Genomic DNA, 13,500 nt, shown 5'->3' with positions numbered 1-13,500 from the left:
AATAAGTCACAGCATAGTATGTTGAAAAAATAAAAAAGGCATAGTTGAGTATGTTGAAAAAATACAAAAAGTCATAATATAGTATTTCGAAAAAATAAAAAAAGTCTTAGTATAGTGTGTCGAAAAAATAAAAAAATCATAGTATAGAATGTCGAAAGGATTAAAAAAGTCACAGGATGGTATGTCGACATAAAGTCATAATATAATATGTCGAAAAAAAGTCATAGTATAGTATCTTGAAAATTTAAAAAAGTATGATGGCAACCAAAGGCTGCGAATTTCTCAAAATGGCTGCCAATGGCAACAAACTAAACTAACTTAAACTAATAAAGCCTCCGGACAAAATGGCACACAGACTAAATTATTTTCAAATATTTATTCAAAATCAAGACAGTACAAAGACGGTACAAATATGTTACTTCAAAGGACCAGGCAAGTGTAATTTATAGTTAAGATATATAGTTAATCTCAACTCATTTCAGATAGTTATAAGTTAAGATATAGTCAGATACATGATGATTACAGCAATTAAAGGACTCTAATTGTATTTGCCTACATTTGAAGGCATTGAGTAACATGGAAAGTAACTGTGAGAGGAACCTAAATGTTCGACACAGACTCTATATTTCTATATCTATAAAGGAAAGGTTATATACATAGTGATCTGTGCTTGAAAATCTTAAGTGGAGTTAGATGGTTTCATTTGTACTGTATGTTCTTTACTGCTGCAAGATACAACAGGGAAATGTTCATATCTTGTTATATATGCATATATATACACATTTAAAATGGACCCATGTTATTTATATAAAAGCATTTTTTCTAGAATAACACACTCAAAAGAAATAAACGCAACTCTGTTAGCTCGTATTAACCGTGAAAACCTACAGTGGCACATTGTAATCATACAAAAGAGCAACCGCTCAGCTCTTGAGCGGCTGATGTAACAGTAAAAATATTAACACACGGGTCCTTTAGCACTTTATAAGAAGCATGTTTTCATGACCGTGTCATTCAGCTGCACGCCCCCAGTGAGCGAGAAGAAACGTTTTTATAGTAGGATTTATCGGGTTAAATCCTAGATCTGCGTTTTTATACACTTTTCAGGAAGTTATTCAACTTATGTATACACAGTAAGTCTTAGTAATCCTCTCCCTGGTGCTTCTTAAGATGGTGTAATCTTCCTCAAGATGGCAGTGTGAATTATCTTCCACTGCACCAGAGACTCTCTCTCTCTCTCTCTCTCTTTATCTAAGCCAGGTCAATGGAGGATGCCCGCTTAAGACATAAATATCTGTAAACCTTCCTGTTACACCCCTTTTTACCATTTAATCATGAATAATCTACAGGTAGGCCCACCCTACCAGATCATCACATGAAGGAAGGAGAACTCTCGGGCAGTAGATGAGCAGTGGAGTCGTCAAAGAACCTTAAACAAGACGTTTGTGTGACGGAGTTAATAATAACCTTTGTTGCTCTCAATGATTTTCTGCTCAAGCTTCATTTTAAGCTCCGACACCAAAGCAGAGCTGACATTTCCCTCTTTGCGGCGATTCGATTTTGCTATTTTGGACCCCTTGGAGGTCAGCATGCCGGATATTGTCGGGACCGCCCGGGGCTTCTCATTGGGCCGCATGTTACACGGGGGCGGAGGAGGGCTAGGGGGTGGAGGCTTCGGCCGTGCGCTGCTGGTGCCCCGCTGGGGGCTTCTCTCTTGGTTGACAATAAGGAACTTATCTGCAGGGTTGTTGAATCTGACAAGGGGCATGTTGAAAGTCCAGGGCTGCTGGTCCCTGGGTCGCCTCTTAATGATGCGACGTGCCGGCATGATCCTGTTCGACTTCGAGTTGCGCAAGTACATAGCTGCAGAGATCAAGGCAGTCACCCCTACCAATATGCTAATGATAACAGTGACCATGCCTAGAGCTCTCATAGGATTGTCCCTACTTTTCATTAAAAAGGCCGCCATAGGCCCCTTGAGAGGAGTCTGCGAAAGAGCACAATAAAATAGTTTAAATTAAGTCCCAAGGGACTGAATCCAAGCGTAACATTTGCCCAAAGCATGCAAGCATGAGATGGATGCGCAAAGCACTGACAGAGGAGGCCCAAACAACATGTCTACCAACAATGTGACACTCCCACACTCAGTCATCCGTCTTCCTCCTGTCCTACAGTACAGGACTGCTGGTGCAAAGCTAAGAACTATACAACACTAGTTGTTGGGAATGCGTCTGGCAGTGCGGTGCATTAAGATTTCTCTTTGGCATGTGACCGATGAGGGCTGAACAAGAACGATGACAGTTCATGAGACCAAAACGGAGTGAAGTATATGTTTGTGTGAGGAAAATGGAGATTAAACGAGCAAATCCAGGTTTAAATCCAAAGGAAAAGGCTCCATCTTTGACACTTTGACAGCCTTATAGTCAGTCGTGCTCTAGAAAAATAAGTATTTTAGATTATAAAAGATGGGTTTTGGCGGTGTTAAAACCCAAACTACATTATTAGAAAAATAGATTATAAATTATAATAATATAATATTAAATACTATTCCTTCAAATGTGCTCCAGTACTCTAGATATCTTTTTAAAGGTTATGAATGAGTACTGTAGTACAGCTGTCAAATATGTCTCACTTGAGTCTGCGCACTACTTTGATATAGTTACTCTCAGGGTTGATTCGGGACTTTTTCACTGAGTTACAGTACAGGATTGTGGATATGCAGATTGTCAGTAAAATGAGGGTAGTGACAATGCTGAGACAAATCCCAAAAACAGTCAGTGGACGCTTGCTGAGGCCCATGAAGTATGAAATAACTCGACCTTTGATCTGAAAAGCACGATCACAACAGAGAAACACCAAAGACACCGAGTCATCTCAACATGTCGAGTAAAGATGAATGGAAACATGGTGAAATCATAGAGTAAAACATAGATTAATGTAAATGACTGAAAACCTCAAAGGATAATGCTGCTGTTATTTTATATTATATATCTTCAAATTTACCATCGAAACAAAAAACAGTATGAATTTATAATACTAAAATGTATAATCGGTGCAACTGGCAAGTGAAGAAAGGAAATACTAACAGCTTAAGAGCCAGATATTTTTTACTTGCTAGTAGGATAAATTCATCGTTGTTTTTGGTCTCCTAATGGGATTTGTTGCTAATAATAAAAGCATAAAAATGGCCAGCATTATCCTTTAAAGAATATGAGATCAATGAAATGTGACTTGCTGAAACAAGGACGCTGAATAAGCAGCTGCGTAGCATGAAAACAATGCCTATTATCATACGTTAAACTGCTTGAATCTACAGCTCGTGCGGCCTTAAAGCTCAGGCTTGGAATAGAAAGCGCTGTGAGCATGCTGCAAGTCAGAACTAAAAAAGTCTTACCGCCTCTGTGATATCGATGTTGACCACGGCCGTTGTGCTGAAGGATGGCGAGCCTCTGTCCCGGGCTTGGACCACCAGAGACCACTTGCAGTCCTTCTCCTTGGTGATGTTCTGCACGATCTCCATGGACTTGATGTACGGCTTCAGCTTGATCTCCCCGGTGTCTGTGTTGATATCAAACGCGTTGTCAGGATCGGCCGTCATGATGGAGTACTCGATGACGTTGTTCGGAGACTCTGCATCTTCATCCACTGCCTGTAAATAGTAGCAGAGTAACATAAAATAGTTGCATATTTCGATCATTTTAATATACTGGACTGCCAATTTTAAGTCAGTTTATTTATTTATTAAATATTTGTTTTGTAAATCACAAAACAAGCCCACAATAGTATCGAGCACAAACCAAAAGAAAGCACAGGTAATTAAAAGAGGACAAACCTGCAACCACATTACTGGACCATTCTGTTCAAGAGAGTTTGTGGTAAAACAATCCCCTAATTCGCTTACGCTATAGGCAGACATAGCAACCTTTACTACGTACATATGTAGTAAGTCATTTCCTAAAACAGCTGGGCTCTGTATTTTTTAGCAGATGTTACTCAGACAGAAGTAAAAACTGCATTTATTGGGGAGTATTTTCAGCTCCAGATTTATAGTCGTAATGAAGGAACAGGTCCTCCACTACAATAGAGCTATGTGGCACAAGGGAATAATCCATATTAGGCTTTAGATACAGGTGACACTTAATAGGTTAATGGGATCAAGTCACTGTTGGTTTAATAAGATAAATAGGTAACACTTTATACCAACCATCCTTAATAAATGGTAAATTGATGGTTAATTAAACTTTAGTTAATAGTTATTATTGTTTACAAACAATGAAATTATAATGTTTATAAATGATTAGTAATGCTATAATTTATGTAATTTTATCAGTTTGTGGAATAAGAAATAATTCGTTTAGAAATTATATATTGCATCATAGCCGATAAGAGACGATAACAATTGCATTCTGATTGGTAAACTACAGTTTATTGTTGCACACAACATTTTATAAACTATAAAAAGTATTTGTTAGTGATTACCAAATGATTTGTAAACCTTCAAGAAATCATTTGTAAAACATATATAAAGATTAAATGGGTACATGGACCAGAAAGCAATTATTAACCATCGATAAAGTATTAACTATCTATCTAAATAATGTTTATAGATGTTTTACAAGGTATTTACTAACCATTTAACAAGGTATTGTAATCATAGGCGGTTACAAATATCTGGTCCATCGATCTATTTAATGTTTATAGATGTTTGACAAACAATTTCTTAAAATCATTTGGCAATCATTAAATATTTAATATAGCATATAAAATGTTGTGTGCAACAATAAACTGTTACAATAACAAATTATAGCATTACTAATAATTAGTAAACATTATGAATTATCATTTCATTGCTTGTTAACAGTAAAATAACTTTTAACAAAGTTTAATCAACTATCAATTTACCATTTTTTATGATTGTTATTATAAACTAGTTTTCAAACATTAGATTTTTTAACATTTATTAATCTGTTTTATATGCTATGCTCACAAATTGAAATTGAAATTCTAATAATTTGGGATTATTTAATTTTAATATTGGCAGTCCTGGACTTCCATACAATGTTTTCTAAATGTCAGTATGACAACAAACGACTAGTGTATTCATTGATTTTCAGTACAAGGAGAAAATGATTTGACATTACGTACCTCTACTCTGACAGGTGTTCCAATAATCATTGTCTTCTCCAGGAGGTTTTCATCAAAAGCTGGAGTGTGGTCGTTCATATCGAGGACGGTGACAAAGACTTCAGACAAGCTGTACTTCCCCTCCGAATCTTCAGCCTTGACGTAGAAGTTGTATTTGGACCTGACCTCTGCGTCCAGGCTGGTCCAGGGCTGCGTGGAGATGAGGCCTGACGACGGCTGGATGGAGAACCTGCAGATTCAGAACAGAGGATGAGTCATAACGTCAGCTGTCCACTCCGTGTCAAACACCAACCAGGTGTTTCTAATTCACAGCACATCACATCCTGTGAACCTCCACATGACTCACATTAATAGTTCACTATGAAAAGAAGATTTACCTCCTTTATTACAGCGAACAAGTTGTCAAAATATACTGATGGTTAACAAGTTAAATGTTGAGTTTATCACCATTTATCTCAGAAATCATGAAGATACAGTAAGCGAACATATCCTCTAGTTGGTCAGAGGTGTTGTAATGTGTACAGCTTTTGAATTTAATTTCTTTAATTTCTTCATTTAATTTGTTTAGTTTTCATTAGTTACATTTATTTTTTGTTTCCTGCCTGCTTTGTCGGTTTCCTGTTCTACTGTAACATGTGAATTTCCTCCCTAATGAGCAATACATTATTAGTTATCAATAGCAATTAATAAAGTCTTAAGTTATTTCCGCCAATTATGTGATGTATGTTTTTTGTCCTGAATATTTGAGTTTATTTGACTATTGATTCTGATAATCTTTTTTTAATTTATTTTATTTTTATTTTTTTATTTTATTTTATTTTATTTTATTTTATTCTAGGCAGATACACTCTTATGAGCTTTTACTAATTCAAGCACATTTCTACATATTGTTATGTGTTTTTCTTTACAGTATTTTTTATTTATCTGATAACTCACCTAGTACTTAACAAATTTAAGTGACATTTGATAGAAAGTTGGGATTGGCCAAGGAATAATAGTTATTTTCTCGTCTGGATCTGGATCAATTAGCACCAACATTTGGCCGTATTTAAAGCACTTTATGTTTTGATTCACACTTTCCTGAGATGTGAGGTGTAGAGAGAGTTTTTTTGGCACCAAATTTGGGATAGAAAATATTTGGGTTAGCCTGAAAATTGTTTTGAATTTGTTTTTTTCATAACTCTCTTTGACATACTGTCTAATTTTAAACTTTGATAACAGGTGCACACTCCTCTTCAAAACTCATCACCACCATCAACCAGTTTTGCATCACTATGTTTTTTCATGCAGATTTGGATCCACAAAATTTCTAAGCTTTCTAAGTATTTCAAAGATCTTACGTGTAGAATATCCAGTGGTTGTACTGAAAACAAACACTGTGGCAAACAGCAGTGCATGCTGTGCGATACACTGCACTAATTTTCACCAAGTTTGTGTCGTTTTTCTACGATCAAAAGCTCCTGCCATCAGATTAATGTCAAAGATGTTATATTCACACAAGTATTTTACACATGATAAATTAATTGACAGCATCGCTGTAGGTTTGGGCTTTCGGAGTGCTTTCCAGTTCAACTTTGGGCGTACTGCCATCTTATTCAGCCGCTTTTTTTCCATCTCATTTTCCACTGTGAAAATTCACAAGTTGCCTTGAAACTGATAACTATCACACAATTAACTCAGGTCGCTGCCTGAAGACGAGCATAAATTCTCACTTTTCCTTTGCTGCGTGCTGCCTTGCTTCTCAAAGCTGCCGTCTCCGTGGCTCCAGCTGTCACATTGCATGTTAATTGGCTCTCCCTATGTGAGATGGGCCAGGCTGTCTATTTTTAACCCTCCAATCCAATTAGGAGATTAGCCAGCATCTTGCAGCCATTTTAGAGCGAGCTGTTTGTGCAGCAGAGGGGCCAATCAAACTGGTTTCCTGCTTACCTCTTCCATCAAAGACACAAAGATGAATCAAGAACTGGGTGTCCTGCTGGCTACCGAACACCAAGCAGTCTTGAGTCGTATGCACATAAAAATAACTTTTATGAAATGTGCTTTGTGGAAGTGCACGAGTTAAGCATCCGATCAGACCAAACCTAAACTGGCAGGAAGGAAATGTTTTTACTTACAAATCCGATCCTGATCCATAAATCGTGTATTTGACTTCACCCCAAGGCCCTGAATCTGGATCATTTGCCTGGAGGACGGGACAGGAAAGAGATTAAAATACTTATAGCACACACAATATGTAGATGTTTTTTTTTTAAACTGGCGTTGGCGGAGGATAACCAGCCAGGGTCTTAAGCTCACGTGGGTGGGGCAGGCTATAAGTCTATTCCTGTGGTGAGTGGGGATGGAGGTATAGGTCAGAATGATTAACCTTGAGGCAAAATTAAGCTTTTTACTCCACTGCGTAGCTTGGACATGTTGCCTGGTTGCAGGATACATACAATATAATGGAAAAGAAGAGACAAATGTGCCAGTATTTCTATTATATATGAATATGTGAATTGCCTGCCTCAGGTATAACGTTAAAGAACATGCCTGAGTGTCACACGGACACATGAATTTCATAACTAGGACCAACAAACACAAAGCCGGGGAGCTTTTTTTTCGTCTGGCGACAACCTGCTTTCATCTAATGAACCTCACAGAGTAATATTGCATTTATTGCAGGATTGATGGATTATATAATCACTTTGGTCGGGTTAAAGCAGACTTTAATCTTGATTGACTCACTGTTACGGACACAACGCTGGAGCCTCCGCGAGAGTTCTCCGGGACCCTGGCGATGTAATACTCGGACGTGAACTTGGGGATGTTGTCGTTGGTGTCCAGCAGGTTGATCACTATGTCAGCTGTCGCACTGAACCGCTCGGGAGTGTCGATCTCCACCGCCAGCAGCTGCAGAGAGACACAAGCAAAGTGTGATTAAATCAGTGCTGAAATGTTCTTAATCGATACGTTTACTGTCAAAACATACTAAGAGTCACACTAGCAGCTCTTTGGGGCTGTAATAGAACATTGTAAAGCAAACTGTTAGGTATGGAAATTAGTTTTTGATATTTGAGGGCGATGTCAGAATAAAAAGAAAAACAATCGCACACAAATAATTTGCAAATATCTAGAACAAACTCCCAGAAAACTGCAGGACACTGGAGGACACAGAGGCACATGATTTTTTTCATGTACTACCGTCACAATATAGCGACCGTTTTATAAAAATAACCTTTTTAATCATATTTGCGCCAATCTCGCCTACTTCAGCTTTGAGAGACGCCTGCAGCAAATCTCATGACAATCTATCCAGTAGTTGTTGAGATATTTCAGTCTGGACCAAAGTGGAGGAAAGACAGACTGCCTTAGCCATCCCTAGAGCCATGCAGATAGCTTGGCTAAAAATGAATTGACAATCATTTTCATAATCGATTACTTGTTTCTAATTTATGAAAAAAAGATGTAAAATATTTTCTAGTTCCAGCATCTCAAATGTGAGAATTTTGTACATATAAAACTCTGCTTTATTTCATTGTAGACTGAACGTCTTTGGGTTTAGGGCTGTTGGTCAGAGGAAACAAACAATTTGAAGACGTCATCTTTGGCTCTAAGCAAAGCAACTATTCGATTGATCAAACAGATAACCGAGAGACTAAGAAAGGGGGGGAAATAATAATGAGTTTCAGCCCCAGATTAAATATTGGAGTCATTTCAATAATACTATAAATATAATTTAGTGATATATGAACTCTAACCTTAAAAGAAAGGGTTTGCCCCTTCTCATAGTCGATGCCAGATGTGTCTTCCACAATGATGGTCACCTGCGCTTCATTGAGGACCGTCTGGGGGACCACTCGCAGCACTCGGCTCGGCCCCACTAGTCTCAGTTTAAATTTAGCGTTTGCTCCCTGCAAAGACAAACAAACAGCAAGAATGTAGTGAATTAGTAACGTAAATAAAAATATAGCTGCCCAAAGAAAACAAGAAAATGAAGATTCATTAGACTCATGATGCATGGAAAACAAAGGAAAAACATCTGGCAGATGTGTTGATGAATGAATGTTAGTGTAGAGGATACGTAGTGGACATTTTGGGAATAAATTCACCTGATCAGAGTCATTGACGGTGATCTTGAAGCCTCGGAGGATCTCCCCTGCGGGAGGATGCTCGTACATGGTGACCTCGAACTTGCTCTGTGGTCCGTTCTGCCCGTAGAAGGTCGGAGGATGGTTGTTGAGATCCACCACCCGGACCGTCACCGTGGTAACATCGTAGTCCTGCAGATTGTTGTTTGGTCCTAACTCAGACGCCTGCGTTTAAAAATGATCAACGCATTCAGTTGTAATAATAGTAGGTTACATTTAGAAGAGTGTAATTCCCAACAAATAACTGGGAGGAAAAAGAAAACATTACCTTGACTATAATCTCATATAATTCATTTGTCAGCAGAGTTGGATAAGTTGTCAGGGTGATGCATCCACTGGTGCTATTTATGTCAAAGACACCATCACTACCTGAAAGGTGATAACAGAGGTGTTTTAAATGTGTCTGATAAAAAGGTAAACAAGATAGCTCTACATTATTTCTTGATGTATTGTTCTTACCATTCATAATGGAGTAATGGATTGAGTTAGGGTCGCCTTGATCTCCATCTTTAGCGTACACAGTGAATATTTCAGAACCCTGGACGAAAAGAAATACGATTAATCTGCTGCATATTTACTGCATGTAAACAAAATCAGCTCCCTCACTGGTGCGTAAAGAAGAAGAGGAGGACTTACAGGAACGGAGACTTCGTAGACGTAGCCAAAGTAAGGGGTTCCTATGAAGGATGGAGGCATGTCCTGGGAATCAAGTACATTGATTGTGATGGTGGCGGTGGAGGTCAACACCTGGTGCTTCCCCTTGTACTTTCCACCTCCATCCTGAGGGAACAAATAGTGAGGCAGAAGGGAGAGTTAGCACATTTTATACTGTTTACAGTAGATTTAATACGTACATATCATCTGTCACTGTCGATATAAATCCTACACGCTGTACATACAGTACATAAACATCTTTATATACTATACACAATCATCCAGTCCATGTTTATACATCCAGTATTTATTTGTATATAGACATTTTTATTTCTTATTTTTATCGTTGGGGCTTTTTATATATATATTTATATAATATTTATATATATACCTATTTTTTTCACTACTTATGTACATTACAGTTCTGTCTATTATTTACCTTTATTTATCCAGCTTTGTTGTCCCTGTTCCTAGCTGTTATTTCTATTTCGGTGTACGTACATTGAGAGAGATGCGTCTCTCAAAGTGTATAAAGTGCTCAGGTATTTAAATAAAAATAAACACGATTCTGACTTTGGATTATACTTTTATCCACGACAAATTATGATAGAACTGTCTTAAAATATGAAAAACAATCTTGTTACACAACATTTTATTTTACATTTGGCAGTTAATGGACACAGTTAATGGGGTTTATGTGATCTCTGTACAGGCTGTCGCCTCTCATCATGTCCTATCTGCAGCACTGAGCTATTTTTGAAATCCCTAGACAGAGATTTTACTTTACTATGAGTACTTTCTCCATTTTTCCCAACTAAAATTATATGATTAGAGGCCTTCCACTGGTCACAAGTAAACAGATGTTCAGCTTGAAATGGCTTGATGAGTTTCTGTTAACTAGCAGAATAGAATTAAAAAATAAGACCAACTAAAATAAAAATACAAGCACTACATAATTGCAAATTGCGCCTTATTGGTTAGTTAAAACTGGGACGTAAACCTCTTAATTCTCTCTTGGCATGTCAAATTCAGTATAATTGGGGACAGTGGAATCTGTAATTTCATTTGCATGGTTCTGTTAATTATGTTGTTATGCTTCAGTGACAGCGAAAGATGCAGAGACAAATTTTTCTGTGGGGACAAAATGCTGCAATGTAATTTCTTAAATTAACCATTAGTGAGTTAAACTGATTATACTGATGGAAATGGTTGCATTACAAATCTTATACATCATATATTTAACTTCTCAGTATCGGATTTGTTATTTACCAAACATCATTAAAATCAGACTGTACGTTATCCGCTCAGACACACAGAGGAGCTGAGGCTAGAAAAACAAACTAGCTCTCTGCATGTCATTACTCACAGTTAGGGCTGTCAATCAAGTAAAATATTTAATCGCACATTTTTTATCTGTTCAAAATGTACCTTAAAGGGAGATTTGTCAAGTATTTAATACTCTTATCAACATGGGAGTGGACAAATATGCTTGCTTTATGCAAATATATGTGTATATGTATTATTGGAAATCAATTAAATTCACAAAACAATGACAAATATTGTCCAGAAACCCTCACAGGTTCTGCATTTAGCATAAAAAATATGCTCAAATCATAACATGGCAAACTGCAGCCCAACAGACAACAACAGCTGTCAGTGTGTCAGTGAGCTGACTTGACTATGACTTGCCCCAAACTGCATGTGATTATCATAAAGTGGGCATGTCTGTAAAGGGGAGACTCGTGGGTACCCATAGAAACAATTTTCATTCACATATCTTGAGGTCAGAGGTCAAGGGACCTCTTTGAAATTGGCCATGCCAGTTTTTCCTCGCCAAAATTTAGCGTAAGTTTGGAGCGTTATTTAACCTCCTTCGCAACAAGCTAGTATGACATGGTTGGTACCAATGGATTCCTTAGGTTTCCTAGTTTCATATGATGCCAGTATCTAGCTTTAAAACTGAAAAAAAATGTAAGTTGTGTTAATGCGTTAAAGAAATGAGCGTATTAAAACAAATTTGCATTAACGCGTTATATAACTTTGACAGCCCTACTCACAATATAAGGATTACACTTCAGGTTACCCACACTGGGAGCAACACTGTCAGCACTCCATCAGACTCACATTTACTTCACATACTGACACTGTGGAAATTCATCAAAGTGTTGGTGTTCAGAAAGCTTATCATGACTGAACTTTTCATGACCTTCGGCCACCAACAGACGGGTTGCTGAGCTGCGTTGTTTCATGTGCAAAATGCCGAGGTAGATTTCAGCCCATTACAATTTTTCCATTTTTAGACTAAACGTGCCTCTTGGAGAAAGGCTGTTGGTGTTATCGATAAACTCTAGTAATTTCATACATTTTCTCTGCTTAGATCTGATTAATGCTAATGTTAAAAAATACAACATGGATGAATCTATAACTTGATTTTATGACATCGGAGAAGACAAACCCAAAGATAAAGGGCGTCATGTGCGACCTCTCACCTTTGCAACCACCGTCACAAAGTGGGTGGGCGTCGTCTCGTAGTCCAAAGTCTCGCCAGGTTTGACTCTCAGGATGCCGCTGTGCCCGTCGATGGTAAACTTGGCAAACGGCAAGGTCTGATAAAGTATAAAGCCACACAGTTAGCGGCGTTTAGGGTGACAGTAAACACAGTTTTTAATCTCACAGTTGACACATGAACAGTAACAACTACTGTGCCGTCAGCTGTTGGCCCGGACCAAAGCTAAGCCCCTATTAAGCCTTCAGTGCCTTGCTCAAATGTAATTGAAATTTAATCCACTAAAGTAAAACCATTTCCAGACTGCTCTCTGGTGTGAGATTAATCTTTCCCTCCACACACTGTCCCATCACTAGTATGCCCTTTTTCTTCCCTCCACATGGCAGCACAGCTCTCATGATGTCAGCGCGACCTCTGGGCTCGCCCCCGAGCGTTAGGGCCACACCGAGCCAGTAAACACTATGTAGATTATAACGGTGCAGTCGTAATATTAAGAATAATATGTAGTGGATTAAAAAGTGGAACCAAAGAATATAAAAACAACAGTAAAAAGTATGTGTGAAACAGTAAAAATATTTAAAAAAAAAGATTGTTTTGCTCTGTATATGTATACGTCTTGTTTGTACGTGCTTCTTTTGTCATATACATAATGTCTATATGCTATTATTTTTATGTGTAAAAAAACATGGTTTAAAAACATGTAACAACTTGAGTATCTTCTGTTTAAAATGGAAAAATAATAAAAATAATTACAAAAATATATATATATAAAATTGTAAAATGAAATGCTTACTCAAGCTTTCAAAATAAGGATTTGGGAACTGAGAGGATCAACTTTTTGGCAGATTTCAGGGTGCATCCCAGTGTGTAGGAGTAAAGAGGCCCGGAGATGTAGGCTGGAGCCAAACTACAGCTCTATATGTGATCAGTAAAATCTTATAATAAACTCTGGAATCAACTGGAGGTCATGTACAAGGAAGCTAAAATAGATAAATACAAATAGTAAAAGCCTGGCTGCTGCATTTTGGAGAGAAATTGTCCACCTATTTCCAGAGTAAAGATAGATGC

At 37.7% G+C, this 13,500-nt stretch overlaps 1 protein-coding gene across 3 annotated transcripts in view; it reads right to left on the bottom strand.

Annotated features, from left to right (window-relative positions):
* Positions 1 to 361: 361 nt before the first annotated feature.
* LOC119479332 (cadherin-related family member 1) overlaps positions 362 to 13,500 on the bottom strand; it is a 121,294-nt gene continuing 108,155 nt past the window's right edge. For 2 of the 3 annotated variants that reach the window (XM_037754795.1, XM_037754796.1), the window contains exons 12-22: positions 12,416 to 12,532; positions 9,909 to 10,052; positions 9,732 to 9,810; positions 9,541 to 9,641; positions 9,234 to 9,437; positions 8,883 to 9,035; positions 7,870 to 8,034; positions 7,260 to 7,327; positions 5,146 to 5,374; positions 3,395 to 3,649; positions 362 to 1,987 (exon numbers count right to left, since the gene is read on the bottom strand). In XM_037754795.1, coding sequence (XP_037610723.1) covers positions 1,457 to 1,987; positions 3,395 to 3,649; positions 5,146 to 5,374; positions 7,260 to 7,327; positions 7,870 to 8,034; positions 8,883 to 9,035; positions 9,234 to 9,437; positions 9,541 to 9,641; positions 9,732 to 9,810; positions 9,909 to 10,052; positions 12,416 to 12,532 — 2,046 coding nt within the window. In that variant the 3' untranslated portion in view covers positions 362 to 1,456. Of the gene's footprint in view, positions 1,988 to 2,007; positions 2,827 to 3,394; positions 3,650 to 5,145; positions 5,375 to 7,259; positions 7,328 to 7,869; positions 8,035 to 8,882; positions 9,036 to 9,233; positions 9,438 to 9,540; positions 9,642 to 9,731; positions 9,811 to 9,908; positions 10,053 to 12,415; positions 12,533 to 13,500 lie in introns of those variants that run through there. The other variant, XM_037754797.1, reaches the window with a different exon arrangement.

The sequence above is a fragment of the Sebastes umbrosus genome, chromosome 20, assembly GCF_015220745.1.
Source record: "Sebastes umbrosus isolate fSebUmb1 chromosome 20, fSebUmb1.pri, whole genome shotgun sequence".
NCBI classification, from domain to species: domain Eukaryota; kingdom Metazoa; phylum Chordata; class Actinopteri; order Perciformes; family Sebastidae; genus Sebastes; species Sebastes umbrosus.
The sequence above is the reverse complement of the archived record's forward strand: the minus strand, read 5'-3'. Positions and strand labels throughout refer to the sequence as shown.